This window comes from Somniosus microcephalus, chromosome 25 (genome assembly GCF_052327205.1).
Source record: "Somniosus microcephalus isolate GS21.2 chromosome 25, FLI_Smic_1.0, whole genome shotgun sequence".
NCBI lineage: Eukaryota > Metazoa > Chordata > Chondrichthyes > Squaliformes > Somniosidae > Somniosus > Somniosus microcephalus.
Genome location: NC_141011.1, coordinates 35109796 through 35125306, shown reverse-complemented (window position 1 = coordinate 35125306; position 15511 = coordinate 35109796). Strand labels below are relative to the sequence as shown.

The following is a 15511-nucleotide window of genomic DNA, read 5'->3' as shown; positions in this document are numbered from 1 at the left end:
TCCACTGGCTGGAGTCATACCTAGCACAATGAAAGATGGTTGTGGTGCTTGAAGGTCAATCATCACAGCCCCAGGACATCGCTGCAGGAGTTCCTCAGGGCGGTGTCCTAGGCCCAACCATCTTCAGCTGCTTCATCAATGACCTTTCCTCCAACATAAGGTCAGAAATGGGGATGTTCACTGATGATTGCACAGTATTCAGCGCCATTCACAACTCCTCAGATAATGAAGCAGTCCATGCCCGCCTGCAACAAGACCTGGACGACGTTCAGGCTTGGACGGATAAGTGGCAGGTAACATTCGTGCCACAGAAGTGCCAGGCAATGACTATCTCCAATAAGTGAGAGTCTAACCACCGCCCCTTGACATTCAATGGCATTACCATCGTTGAATCCCCCACCATCAACATCCTGGGGGTCACCATTGACCAGAAACTTAACTGGACCAGCCACATAAATACTGTGGCAACAAGAGCAGGTCAGAGGCTAGGTATTCTGCAGCGAGTGTCTCACCTCCTGACTCCCCAAAACCTTTCCACCATCTACAAGGCACAAGTAAGGAGTGTGATGGAATACTCTCCACTTGCCTGGATCAGTGCAGCTGCAACACTCAAGAAGCTCAACACCATACAGGACAAAGCAGCCCGCTTGATTAGCACCCCATCTACCACCTTAAACATTCACTCCCTCCATCACCGGTGTACCGTGGCTGCAGTGTGTACCATCTACAAGATGCACTGCAGAAACTCGCCAAGGCTTCTTCGGCAGCAACTCCCAAATCCGTGACCTCTTCCACCTAGAAGGACAAGGGCAGCAGGCGCATGGGAACACCACCACCTCCAAGTTCCCCTCCAAGTCACACACCATCCTGACTTAGAAGTATATCGCCGATCCTTCATCGTCGCTGGGTCAAAATCCTGGAACTCCCTACCTAACAGCACTGTGGGAGTACCTTCACCACACGACTGCAGCGGTTCAAGGCGGCGGCTCACCACCACCTTCTCAAGGGCAATTAGGGATGGGCAATAAATGCTGGCCTTGCCAGCAACGCCCACATCCCATAAACGAATAAAAAAAACTTACAAATATCACAGCATTTGACAATGTTGGCACTCAAACTTTAAAAAAAATCAAATATCCCCCAAAAACGAGTATATCCGGGGTGTTTCCCAACTACCCTAGGAATCCCCAGTATGCCTTTACAAGGCATCAACGGAATTCTATTCAGACTAAGATCACCAATCCTGGAGGGAATCAATTACCTTTGGCTGAAGACTAAAAATCTTAGAGAGGGTGGAAGGGCAGGGAAAAGGAGGGGGAGGGATGGACAAGGAGAGGCGAGGAAGGGGAAATAGAAGAGAGGGGTGGGCGAGAGGGAATGGGAGAGAGGGGGGGCAAGGAAGCACGGGAGGCAGAAAGGCAAAAGACGACAACATTTTGGGGAACAAAATCTACAAATTTAGATTTTAAAATATCAGAACAAAATTAATTTTAAAAATAGCTGGCAGATAAAAGCATGTTGCAGCAACAAAAAATATAAAACACCCAAAATTGTCTGCATGCCTGCCTGCCTCTGCTTCTGGGTGGTCCATACTCATTGCAGCGATGTTAAGATACAGGCAATATTTGAGGGAAGGTGATCTGTCTTACACTAATGTAATTAAGAGGTTGTGATAAGTACTGTTTTTAAAAATCCCAGTGGGGAAGGAGGTAGTGACCAATCACTACATTATATTCTGGATATACCAGCTTCTGGAGCAGTTCGGTTTCCCATTGTGTTCCATCTACATATTTGGGGCATTGTTAAAAGAGGTTTTCCTAATTGTCTTCCCTTTCCTCACCTCCTCCTCTTCTGAAGGCATTGGTTCATATTGGCTTGTAGCTCTACTGGTGCCATCCATCCTATAATATCTCACTTCCCTGGTGATTCTCTAGGTGTGGGTGCAGATAGTGAATACTGACTAAACTATTCACTATGGTAATATAAGGCAACACAGCCAACTTCAATCTGGTCTTCACCTAATGTCCACACACAAATGTTTCCACTTCCCAGCCCAGGGGAAGCGAGGCCAATTGTAGCGCTTCAATCACTACTCTAATTAAGATCAGGTAACTCTAAAACCTTCCTCATCTGTAAAGCTCAGTATCACACCAGGCAGTGCATTAATCTGCTGATCCATGGATTGTTCAGGTGCCAACGTTGGTGTTTACAATGCAATGGATTTTAATAAGTACAAATCATTTGGTTCAGGCATTGTTTGACACTTACCCACAAGGGAAAACTTAGCTGAGAGGGAGCCCTTTCTTGCATTAATTCAACACACCTTCTGGTGGAACAGCCAAGAAGTGGCTCTACCACACAGAGTGGTAACAGACTTTGCTCAGTGAAAACACTCTTGCCTCTGAAGCAGAAAGTCATGGGTTCAAATCCCACTCCAGAGTCTTGAGCCCATAATCCAGGCTTACACAGTACTGAGGGTCTGCTGCATTGTCAGAGGTGTATTCTTTGGGATGAGACATTAAACCTAGGCCCCCTCAGGTGGGCTTAAAAGATCCCATGGCACTATTTGAAGAGGAGCACGGGAGTTCTTCCAGTGTACTGGCCAATATTTATCCTTCAACCAACATCACTAAAACAGATTATCTGGTAATTATCTCATTGTTGTTTGTGTGGCCTTGCTGTGCACAAATTGACTGCTGCGTTTACTTACATTACAATAGTGATTACACTTCAGAAGTATCATTGACTGTAAAGTGCTTTCGGAAGTCCTGAGGTAATGAAAGGCGCTATATAAATGCAACTTTTCTTTCTTTCAGCATCCATGAAAAAAAGTCTCCCACAGGCTAGACCTTTCTCACTACCCACAGGATGGCTGACAGCAGTTCAGCCTGGAAGGAGAGGAATTAGAGAAGAGTTACAAAATCTAAAGTAAAAAGGTGAAGTCTTTCTTCCCCATAGTAGTAAATGGAGAGTTTGTCCATTTCTGCAGCTATCATATATCACCCATTCCTTCCCAGTTTACATTGCCTAATTTGGCTGTTCAGTCTTCAAACTATCCATCAGTTCAGTCAAACAAACACTTCCTGTATTTGCTGCTATATTCAGTGCTCTGGGAAAGCAATAAAACAGCTGGAAGCAATTACATTCACTGCAATTTTAAAATTAAAAGATTTGGACTGAAGAAACAGTGTATCTTTTGTTATTTAGAAAAGAGGTTTCTCATTGAGAAAATCCCAAATTACCTATTTGAAAAATCAAGAGAAAGTTACACGAACTGTGCAATACAACATCACAGTACTTGGTACCATAAACCTATGTGAAATATCAAACCTCCCAGCCCAGCAGCAAAAGCCTTGTTTGTATGTCAGACGCCAATTTGGCTTTGTCCTCAATCTGCAGCTGTTCTGCATTACTCTGCACTGTCTAAATGTTCAAAGTGTCTTTGCTCTGATCTTGCTGCAAAAAGTAAAACACCCACCACATACTGGTAATGTCAAAGCAGCTGTGTACCATGCACAAATCGAGGCCATGTACACCCCACATTGATTCGCTGCTGATCTACAGATAATGTGCATGAAAAGCAGCGAGGTGATAAAATGTTTCCTTCCTCTTCTCGAAGCACCTAATCCTGCTGGGATATGAGGTGTAATTTAGCAATCTGGTGTTTCCAACAGGGGACAATGCTGACCAACACAGGAACTGCAATATTGCAGCCCAAATTCTCCAACCTACACTCCTTCCACAGGATCATGGAATTACCCCTCTGGATCCATAATCGACAGCTGTCTGTACCTTGTCCATCTGTTCACGTGTCATGTGTGAAACTGCTGCTGAAACTGAGATCGACTAACTCAGCACAGACCCGTGGGACTGCCTTTGCATATTACCACTCCTACCTGTCTCAATTCAGCCAACACATCTGCAGCAATGGTTTCTCTTCCTATTCCCTCAGGTCATTTCAGGAGTTCTTTGACTCCATCCTCTTCCTCATCATGCTACCCCTCAGTGACATCATCGCAGGCATGGGGTCAGATTCAATATCTATGCTGACAACACCCAGCTGCACCTTTCCACCAATTTCTTCAACCCACCAGCACCTCTGTGCTGTCAGACTGCCTGACACTAAATCACAAATAAATTTTAAAATATGGAGAGGAGCCTCATTTAAAAATCAAAAATCTGATCTATGAATTCAGAGATCTGAAAAACAGCAATTTTAAATTTGAACTCAGCTCTCACACCTCCGACGTGTTGAAAGGAATCAAGTAGCCCTGTAAGAGAAACATAAAGAGGAACTCTTTCTACATCCAAATCATGTCATGCATCATGAAGCCTCACTCAGCTACAGTACAGCTCCTGGCAATTGATCACTCAACTGATCATCAGTTGCCTCTAAGGGTGGCCATGGAAACGGCGGTACCCTGGGCCACTGTCTGTCCTATGGAAGGAGGTCATATGGAGGTGATAGACTGGGCCAGGCCACACTGAATGGGGGAGGGGAGGTGTATCTACTGAATGTACATGACAACATTTGAAGAGGTTATGATGTCTCCATGCAGTGCACAGAATGAGTCATAATGCACAGCTGGATGCAAATAAAAGTGGACCATTAGGGTAACTGCAATTGTTATTAGAGCTGTAACACTTTAAATGGGAAACACAAAGAATACTCATTGGCATTAACATCAAACCTTGCTGATAATTTGTGGATTACAACGAGGCAGCTATATTTTCAATTTATAGCAGAAAATAGAAGTTACAACTTAACTAGCAATAAAAATAAAAAGCTGGTACCAGTAAAAACCCAACTGATTCACCAACGTCCTTTAGAGAAGAAAATCTGCCATCCTTACCCAGTCTGGCCTATGTGTGACTCCACTCCCACACTAATGTGGCGGACTCCTAACTATCTGCTTAAGTGACCTAGCAAGTTGTATCAACTGCTATAGCAGCATTTCAAGAAGGCGGCCCACCACCACCTTCTCAAGGCAACTAGGGATGGGCAATAAATGCCGGCCTTGCCAACGACGCTCACATCCCGAGAAACAATTTAAAATGAATTAACTAGTAACAATCTATTGATCTTCCCTAGTACATTCATACAATGGATAATAAAACAATGCTGTTATTAATTTTTTTTTTGAATCCATTCTCAGTGTCGCACGTGGGTATCGTTGGCAAGGATTGCCTATCCTTGGTTGTCCTGAGAAGGTGGTGATGTGCCTTCTTCTTGAAAATGGTTTGATACAATTGGGGAGACAATGCTTAAAAACATTTACCTTCTTGCCCCAGGGTTTTATTTCAATATGTAAATGTACTTATTGCCAAGAATTGGGAGGACTCGTAAAAATCAACATTTCATTGTGCAGTACACACGTCTGCTGCATATATGACAAATAAATTGAATTGAATTGAATTGAATGACCAGGCTGTCAATAAAAGAAAATGGTTTAACCTCTGAAAGCAACACAATTTGAAAATGACTGTTATGGAGAATGCTTTTACTCCTTTCTTCAGTTGGAGTACAACAGCATCAAACAGAAAGGCAGTGAGACTGGTTTGGAGATAACTGCACCAGCCAGAGGTTACTGTATCATTTAATGAAGTGGAATAAATGGAGAAGATATGCACCTTCAATCAGTCAGTAGCTTTTCTCTTTGACTGCTTTCATTTCTAGTTGCCAAACTGTAGCACTTCCCTAGAACTTTCTCCAGCTTTCTTTTCCAGTGTTGCATTACATCTTCCGTTTATTCTGCACAGAGAGATGGGGGCAGGGATGGCTACACTAGGTGCAGAACAGAACACTCTTCCGCTATGCATCGCGTGACAATACCTTTAACATCAGCCAGTTGGAACATGACACATTAAGAGGCAACGTAATCCCACAATTGTTCACAGCCATATCTTCCCAACTGATCTTAGCTGTACTGTCAATGGAAAGCAGAGAGCAGAGGGTGGGCCTTTCCCCATATGGAAGGAGAAATGATAAAATTGCAAGCTGACTGTTCTAAAACTGGTACCTTTAAAGAGTTGGCACATTTGGAAGCCCAGACTTTCATTGCTCTAAGATACCACAGTCCCCAAGCTTGGAGACATTTATACTGTGGATTGTAGCCGATGGAGGAATACCCACAAGTCTATTGTCGGCTGCGCTGCTATAATATGAAACTACTACTAGGAACAGGTTGATTACTGACCTGGTGCAAAATACTGCATAGAGAAAGATATAAAAATTGGCAGGCCAAGGAATATCCCCTGCGTCAGTACCAATTACAGTTAAACATCTCTACGTTACAGATGGCACTTACGTTCTACATATTTTCCATTCTGGCCTTCTCAGACCAGAGATTGTTGAATTCAAAGCATTTTTTAGGCTATGAACTCAGTCCAATGAGGACTGCCAGGAAAGGAGTGTCCAAAATCACAGTTAGGATTCTCCTACCCTTTCCATACCCTCACCTCAGTATAAACTAAAGGGTAGAATTGCCAGCGGTGCCAAGTGCAGTAGGGAGGAACTTCTGCTTACCACTTTAACGCTGCCATGGCCCCATCCCAAATCCTGGGGATGGTTCATTACCATATATGGGGTGACCATGGGTACCTGCACCAGTATCTGTGTTACAAGGGTGCCCATCCTGTGACCAGTTAGGATATTAGAGTGGCACCCCACCGCTCCAAAGGTGAGTACAAAAGGCCGATTTTCCCCAAAGACGATGGAGCCTTACTTTTCTTCAGAATGCTGCTCCCTTGACTGTAGGCCTAGAATCAAATGGCAATCAATCCCTTGAGGTTCCTGCTTGGTGGGGCCCACATGTGGCCTGGAAGGTCACTTACGTCTGTTTTCTGCAAATGTAGGTACCACTGGAGATTTTGGAAGTCTATCTGAGGTAGTCCCCAAACTGCTGTTGGGACATAGTGGAAGGAGAGCAAAGTAACACAAACAGGAATTTCTGTGGCTGCAACGAGGCAGAAAACTGGCAGAGCCAAAGTCTGGTCCCTCCACAAACTCTGCACCTGAATTCTACCCCTAGAAGGAGTGGAACCTCTGAGCTTAAATGTCTAGACAAAAAGAATGGAAGGGAGGTTTCCACATGCAGCCCACTGTAATCCCATAGTGCACATCCATCTCACTGGTGGAACGTAGAGGCCAGAATATCATTAACTATTATCGAGCTACAGCTTGTTCTTCAAACTGAAAGTGGTTGAATAAAAGCAAAAATCAGGACAAAGACAAAACAGTCCCCAAAAATGTCCTGCAGCACAAAGCAATTCTGCTTACGTTCCCTGTAATTTACCACAAGTGTTCAGTGTGTGAGTACAGACACTTGCATCTCACCCGTAGCCCAGCACATCAAAGACAGTCATAAATATCACACACACTTTCATCAAAGGCTCCGGCTATTCCTCCATAAATTACCATGCAATGAACATGTAAATTAGTTACGAGAACAGAAGAACATGAAGTGGCAACCAGGGTCAGATTGTGCATGTTTGCTGAGGGCTGAACAGCTAATTAGGTTTGAAAAAGCCTCGTCAATATCATGCAGCTTTTACACTCAAGTGATTTATTACTATACTGATATGGTATGGGTTCAAAGAAATAATATATAATAAAGTATAGTCTGCAGTATGTTACAATAGTAAAACATTGAGGGACTGAGATGATATCATAAACCACAAGTGTAAAGCTTGAACAATTTATCATCTCAACCCTGAAATGCATGTAATGTACAGAAACTTTTTTTGTTTATGCATATTTTTTTTGCATCCTTTTTCCAATCACCTCTTTTAACTCATGCTGAGGTACAGTTCCAAAGGCAACTGTCCCCTCCAGTACCTCAGTGAAGTGGCCATTCTCCATGTATGAGCCCCAACAGTAAGGTTATTCAACCAGAAGGTATCATAGCTGAGCCCTGTCCTCAACGAACAACTACACACAACCTACTTTCCAGCAGAAGCCCCTGGAGTGACCATGGGGGAGAATTTGTCCTCCCTAACCCAGGCTGCTGAGGCCAATTCAGAGACCCCAGCTGTTGCTCCCACTTAAGATTAGCTAACTCAACACATGTCCAGGAATATCTATCTGTCTATTGATAATTTGAAAAAAGCACTTGTGTGCGCACTCCCGGTCATCTGAGCATCACATTCCTGTCACACTTGCCACAGCATAGTTATATGCAAATTAATTACAGGTAAATTTGTTGGCAAACACTTCGAAGGCACCATAGACCTCTCTTTATGAAAGGAAAATACCAGAGCCAGTGTTTGCAGCTCCTTAACTGATCTTTCCAGAAACAAAGCCAGGGCTCTGTACTCCAGCCTAAACAGCAATTAACCTTTTAGGTGTTTACTTAACACCAATTAAACTTTGTAGCCTTAAAGAGACACAGCTATGCCTTAGCAGCAGAGAAATAGATTCTGCATTACATGTTATAAAGCACCATATTCCTTGTTGATTCTTGTTTCTGAGCCATCGCCAGAAAAGATCCTCTAGTTATTATAGAAATGTATTGATTTCTTTGCTGGTAAGGGTATCATGGCAGATTCTAATGGACAGCAGGCTCTCATAATCAAATCACATGATTTGACCAACAGTGATATCAGCATTTATTTTATTGATACATAAGGCTGGATTTTAAGGAGGAAGGCGGGTTGGGAGCGGGAGGGCTCCAAGGCGGTCGAGAAACCTGGGAGGCCTAGTTTCCCGCAAGTCCTACCGACTTTAATGGCAGGGCCTGATTTGCATGCGAGGCCTCGGTTTCCCGCCCACAGCCAGCCAGATTGAGAGGCTGGCTGGCTGCGGGCAGGTAGGCTTGTGGCACCAGGCCGCACAGGGGAGGGAGGGAGGGTTCGCGTGGGGGCTGGGCCATTAAAAGGATCGTGGGGGGCAGAGAATCGGGGGTCGGGCAGAGGATTGGGCGGTGGAAGAGAGGATCAAGGCCGGATGATCGGGGTGGAGTGAAGGGAAGATCGTGGCAGGCCACCAGACTATCGTGGCCAGCCTCCGGATGATGGAGGGGTGTGGGTGAAGGGAAGATCATGGCCAGCCACGGGGGATTCGTGGGGGGCCTGGGGGGTGATCGAAAGCCTCGTGGGGGTTCTCCAATCACGGGGGTGGGTTAGGTAGGGATCCTGGATCCAGGAGATAGGTATAAAAGGCACTTACCTCCTGTATCCAGCAGCCCCCGCCTTGCTATAAAGGCTAGGTTTTACGAATTGTGTAAAACCCGTCGACATGCAGTTAAAAACAAAATGGAGGTTAAAAAAGAGGCTTCCAGCCTCATTATAATATTTATAAATTGATGTCCCATCTCCTGGGAGTGGTTTGGCTGCCCGCTCCCGTCCCGCCTCCGTTAAAACTAGAAGTGGGCGGGTTGGAGGCAGGTTCAGGTCGGGAATCCGATTTTTAACTACCCCCACATTCCCCAAACCCACCCTTTTTTTAGGTTAAAATTCTCCCCAGTCTCTATACACTGCACATCAATTACATACTCTAAGAGTTAACTGTTCCGCACACATTACAGGTAAAACTTTTGAAATCAGTTTAATAATACTTTCTTATCCAACAAATAAGGATTATCTTGCAAGGATTTCCCATTCTGAAATGTTTTGTGAAATATTTATACTGAGGTATCAATGAGAATAAATGGTTAGATTTGTATTAATACACAGTTTAATGAATGGAAGAGTGTTATAGTCAAAACAATGTTACAAAGGATAGCTCTGTGCAATGAATGGTAGACTATTATTGCTTGGTTTGAACAGTGTCACGTGCAGGGAAGCTGTCAGACTGAACAATAAATGACACAGGAGAACAGCATGAATTGAACAATGTGTTTACACAGGGTGCAGTACAGACTGAACAATATAGGAAGGGAGGAAAAATCAGCAAGTTCAGAAATTCAGCGTATAATTTTCAAATTTATTCTGAGGGACATTAAGGGGTAGATTTTCCTGGAGCCGTCAGGCGGGGTTTCAGGCGTGTGGGGGGGGGGGGAATCCTGAATTCGGGGGTCCCGACACCATCCCGCCCAAAGCCCGCCTCCACGTAAGTTTCACAGGAGGCGGGTACCCGCCCCGCACTGGGACCCGCCTCCCCGAGGCGGGAAGGGATTAGTGCCAATTAACTGCCTGTTAACAGGTAGTTAACAGGCAGTTTTTAGCCTAATCCCTATTTTGAAGGGTGTCGTGTGGGATTCCCGACGGCTCCAAACCACGCCAGGTTAGAGCAGTCGGGCCGTCGGGTTGAAGGACTTGGAGGGGTCGCGATGTCGGTGTTCAGGTGAGTGATGGGTGCATGAGTGCAAAGGTAAGTGTGTTTGGTGTGTCTAAAGTGTGTAAAGAAGTTTAAATTACCTGTACTTACTTTAACAGCCTTTCTTCCTCTAGATTTCGGGAGTCCATCACTCAGCCGGCACTGAAAGCAAAATGGCTGCGATCTGTCAAAAGTGACAGCCTTCAGCTTTCATTGCCGGTGACAGTTCTAACTGAGTCTGTGTAGAAGGACTCAGTTTGAAGTCAGACTGTCAGTGTTTGACAGCTTCAAACAGCTGTGAAACACTTGACAGATGAAATATCAGTCTGTTACGTCACCTGTTGCCGGGTGGCCCTTAATTGGCCTGCTGAGCCCGCCCAGCGGGCTCAACAAGGTCAATCAAGGGAAAATCGCGTGGATTGGCCGAACGTCGATGTAGGCGGAACTAAAACCCGAAAGTTGTAGTCCCGCCTCCTTCCCGACAGCTTCAGGAAAATCTACCCCTAAATCTTTTACGGAAATTTTGAATAATAAAAGCTTGAGTTTGACCCAGAGCAGAGTTTCAAACACCAGTCTATCCGTCACCAAAACTGCTTATTTTCACCCCCTCGCCTCTACCCCTACCAGCTCTACAGAAACCTTTGTCCAGGCTTTTATCACCACCAGACTCGATTATTCCAGTGCTCTCCTCGCTGGCCTTCCTTTGTCAATGCTGCATAATCTCCAACATGTCCAACACATGGCTACCAATATCCTGTTATGCACCAAACTCTGTTCACCCATCACTCGCATCCTCACAGACCTACATTGGTTTACCGTCTCCCAAAGCATTAAATTTAAAACGTTTGCCCTCGTCTTCAAATCCTACATGGGCTTTCCCAACCTTACCTCCTCAATCACTTCCAGACTTACATTCCCTCACTGCGGCATCACCTCTAAGTTCCTCTCCAAGTCACACACCATCCTGACTTGGACATACATATTTGACTGGGTCAAAATCCTGGAAGTCTCTACTTAACATCATCATGGATGTACCATCACAAGGAATGCAGCGGTTCAAGGAAGAGGCCCAACGCCATCATCTCAGGGCAACTGATGATGGACATACAACCTACATCACAGGAACAAATAAGTAAAAGGAAGTTCTTGAAACCAATCCGTGTGTTCAGTTCATCCGTTCTTTTGAACATTTTCTCAAAATCACTGTTTCTACCCAAGTCTTTCCTCCTAAACTTTCTCCCCTGGCTCAGCATTCTGTTCTTCCTATTACTACTCTGTAAAGTGCTCTGGGATATTATGTACGTTAAAGGCACTGTATAAATGCAAGCTGTCATTGTTGTTTTGTTGTAGTAATATTCCTCCCATATAAGGAAAAAGGCTTACTATAAATACTTAGCAAAGTAAATGATGTTAATGCCGGAGAATGAAACACTTCTCATTTTGTACACCCAGTGGTAGATTTTAACTTTCGGGCGGCTGACCAGTAGAGCATGTCAGCCCGTGCCAGCAGCGAAGAGGCTAGAGCCATTCGTGGCACGGACTTCACTTAAATTCCTCTTTCAGATGAGATGTTAAACCAAGGCAGTGTGCCCTCTCAGGTGGTCGTAAAAGATTCCCATGGCACTATTCGACTTAGAGCAGGGGAGTTCTCCTCGGTGTGCTGGCCAATATTTATCCCTCAACCAACATCACTAAAACTGATTTTATGGGCATTACCTCATTGATATTTGTGGGAGCTTGCTGTGCGTAAATTGGCTGCCGCGTTTCCTGCATTGCAAGTGATTAAACTTGAAAAAGTACTTCATTGGTTGTAAAGCACTTTGGCAGGTACTGAAATCATAAAAGGCGCGATATAAATGCAAGTCTTTATTTCTTTCTTTAAATATCCGCTGCGAGCTGCCCACCTCAAATGAGCGTCTTGAAGCAGCTTGCCTGATTTGGGCCAGCACAATATTGGGTGGCTCAGAGGCCATCCAGCCAGCCATAAGTTAAGTCCTGGTGGGGAAGGGGATGGGTTGCAATTGTGGGCCAGGGAGCCTGAGGCAGCAGTGGTCCACATTATCTTTATGGGACCTGGCAGAGCACTCCCACTCCTCTTTGCTCCACAAAAGTAATTTTAAACTTACCGCTTTTGGTCCTTTTTGGCTGCACTGCCAGTAAACCTGGTCAGAGCATGCACGGCACACATTCCACTCAGTTCTGTCCTAAAACAGCAATTGGGGTCCTCTGCACATCATAGAACACAATTTGCATGTAAAAAGGGCCTACCACCAGAAACAGGCAGGCACTTCGACGCGGTAGGCCTCTTTAAAATGGCAGCGGCCGGAACATTCCAGATTAAAGGAGTAGTAAGTCTACCATTCCCATTTAGAGGCCGTTACCGCCAATTTGGCCAAGTTAAAATCAGCGCCCCAGTGTCAGCATCAAGCACTCCCATAGAAACATAAAAGATAGGAGCAGGAGTAGGCCATTCGGCCCCTCGAGCCTGCTCCGCCATTCAATGAGATCATGGCTGATCATCCAAATTCAGTACCCTGTCCCTGCCTTCTCCCCATATCCCTTGATCCCTTTAGCCTTAAGAAATATATCCAACTCCTTCTTGAATATATTTAATGAACTGGCCTCCACCGCCCTCTGTGGCAGAGAATTCCACATGTTCACCACTCTCTGGGTGAAGAAATTCCACCTCATCTCTGTCCTAAATGGCTTACCCCTTATCCTTAGACTATGACCCCTGGTTCTGGACTCCCCGGCCATCGGAAACATCCTTCCTGCATCTAGTCTGTCCAGGCCTGACAGAATTTTATAGGTTTCGATGAGATCCCCTCTCAATCTTCTAAACTCCAGTGAGTATAAGCCCAATCGACACAATCTCTCCTCAAACGTCATTCCTGCTATCCCAGGTATCAGCCTGGTGAATCTTCGCTGCACTCCTTCCATGGCAAGAACGTCCTTCCTCAGATAAGGCGACCAAAACTGCACACAATGCTCAAGGTGCGGTCTCACCAAGGCCCTGTACAATTGCAGCAAGACATCCTTGTTCCTGTACTCGAACCCTCTTGCTACGAAGGCCAACATACCATTTGCCTTCTTAACCGCCTGCTGCACCTGCATGCTTACCTTCAGCGACTGGTGCACAAGAACACCCAGGTCTCTTTGCACTTCCCCTTCTCCCAATCTATTGCCATTCAAATAATAATCTGCCTTCCTGTTTTTGCCACCAAAGTGGATAGCCTCACATTTATCCACATTATAGTGCATTTGCCATGTTTCTGCCCAATCACCCAACCTGTCCAAATCGTACTGGAGTTTCACGACATCCTCCTCACAGCATACCCTCCCACCCAGCTTTGTGTCGTCTGCAAATTTGGAGATATTACATCCAATTCCCTCGTCCAGATCATTAATATATATCCCAGATCAGGTACATCACAGCTTAGATGCAGAGTAGTGTTCTTGTACTCTACTCCAGCCTCAGAAGAACACCCTCTGCTGTATGTGTGTCTTTTCTCACAAAATCCATCTTACAACTTCACCGAGGTTGCTGATGTTGAACAACTGGGTGCCCAAACTCTTCAAATTAGGACCTTTATAGCCAGCATACAGAAGGTACTTCGATCCCATATGCTGCTCACCCCACCTCACCATTTAAACATTTAACCATACACTGCATCCAGTAGGAATATTAGACTTTCCGCTTTAGTACATGGGTGCATTTACAGCTGATTTTGCATCAGCAAGCAAAAAAGGAAAACCAGTTGTTAAGACTTTTGTTTGGTCAACAATTGCTACAATATCTGGTCTTTGGCATTCCCACACTTAAAAGTGTATCATAACTCAGCTTTCAAGTAAACTTACCTTTATTTTTAAAACCGCTGGGGAGTATCTCAGCACATGGCAGACCGAAAGGATCACATTGTTCTCCTTGCACACCGCAACGATCTCCTTACAATCATCCTCAGTCACCTGGTTAACAGAGCAAAAAAGATCAGCTGAGTCATTTGGAAAACTGTACTCCAACAAGGGTCAGCATCTTAAGAACAGTCAGGTGTGGGGGCAGGAGGGGTGAGAAAGCTGGAAAATGATGTGAGGTGAATTTACTGCAGATTAAGGTGATAGCCTCAGATATGGTGGCATAAGCACTATGATGTTATCTCAAAACAGAAAAGAACCATTGATTCTATAACTGTAATCATATCTCTGAGTGTAGGGCCTGTCTTAATTGCTTAGTTTAAGTTAGAGGGAAGGTTATAGAGATATATAACATACCTAATGCAATAGAGGCCGTAAGCCTAAAACAATACTTGCCAATATACATGGGCAGCAGAACAAGAGGGCACAGGTTCAGGGGTCTGGAAAGCACATTTGGGACAGCCCCTACAGTGATTAACAGCTGGAACAAGTTGCCAGAAAAGATAGTTGAGGCCAGGCCACCTGGCTCATTTAAGGACCAGCTTGATGTTTTAAGGGAAAAACAGATTTACCACTCTAGTTTGCACTGCTTTAAGATCTGCAAGAATCCCAAGTGCTATTAAGGAGGAATTTTTGTGTCAAGCCTTACTTGCATAATGATTCACCATTCCAGGTGCAAACTCTGCTTGTTCCACAATGGTAGGAGATGAAATTGCATAGAATTCAAATTTAATGGGGTAGCTTTTCATCCCGAGCAGACTTAGTCCAGCCAGCCGATCAACAATCCTGACGGGAGACCCAGTCCTTTTTCAGGGCCAGGCCTCATTAGTACTTGTCCGGCAGGCTACGGGCACAGAACGAGCTCCCCGGAGCAGCCCCCCTCTCCCTTCTGATAAACAAGATTTTGACTTCTTTCTCCCTCCACCGCTGGCTGCATTTCCTGTTCCAACCCATCCATGGGTTGCCAATCCTTTCCCTTCCAATCCTCCACTGGCTGCAGTTGCCCGACAGGTTACCCATACCCTGCTTCATTTTCCATTTTCAGTAACTCTCATTGACTGCATTTCCCATTCACACGCCACCCTCCACTGGTATTTCTCCTCCCCCATTGTCTAGCTGTTCCATGTCTCAATCCCCTTACTCCCGCTTATTTGAATTCACTTTCCCCCCACACCATCTTTGTCTCCATTCTCCTATCCCCCTCTTCTGATTCTATACCTCTTCCGCCACTGCCTTCTCCCTCCCCTTCCACTCTGTTCTCCCTACCCACTCCTCGCTCCTCTCCTATTTTCCTCTTCCTTCTCCCCTTGCACCCCTGCTCCCCAACACTGGTTCAATTATACC

General features: G+C 45.1%; 1 protein-coding gene across 4 annotated transcripts in view; it reads right to left on the bottom strand.

The window, feature by feature from the left end:
• The window catches only part of LOC147100682 (uncharacterized), a 269041-nt gene that overhangs the window by 169255 nt on the left and 84275 nt on the right, over window positions 1-15511 (bottom strand). For all 4 annotated transcript variants that reach the window (XM_085967190.1, XM_085967189.1, XM_085967192.1 and 1 more), the window contains one exon: window positions 14114-14221. In XM_085967190.1, the coding sequence (XP_085823316.1) occupies window positions 14114-14221 (108 nt within the window). The remainder of the gene's footprint in view (window positions 1-14113; window positions 14222-15511) is intronic.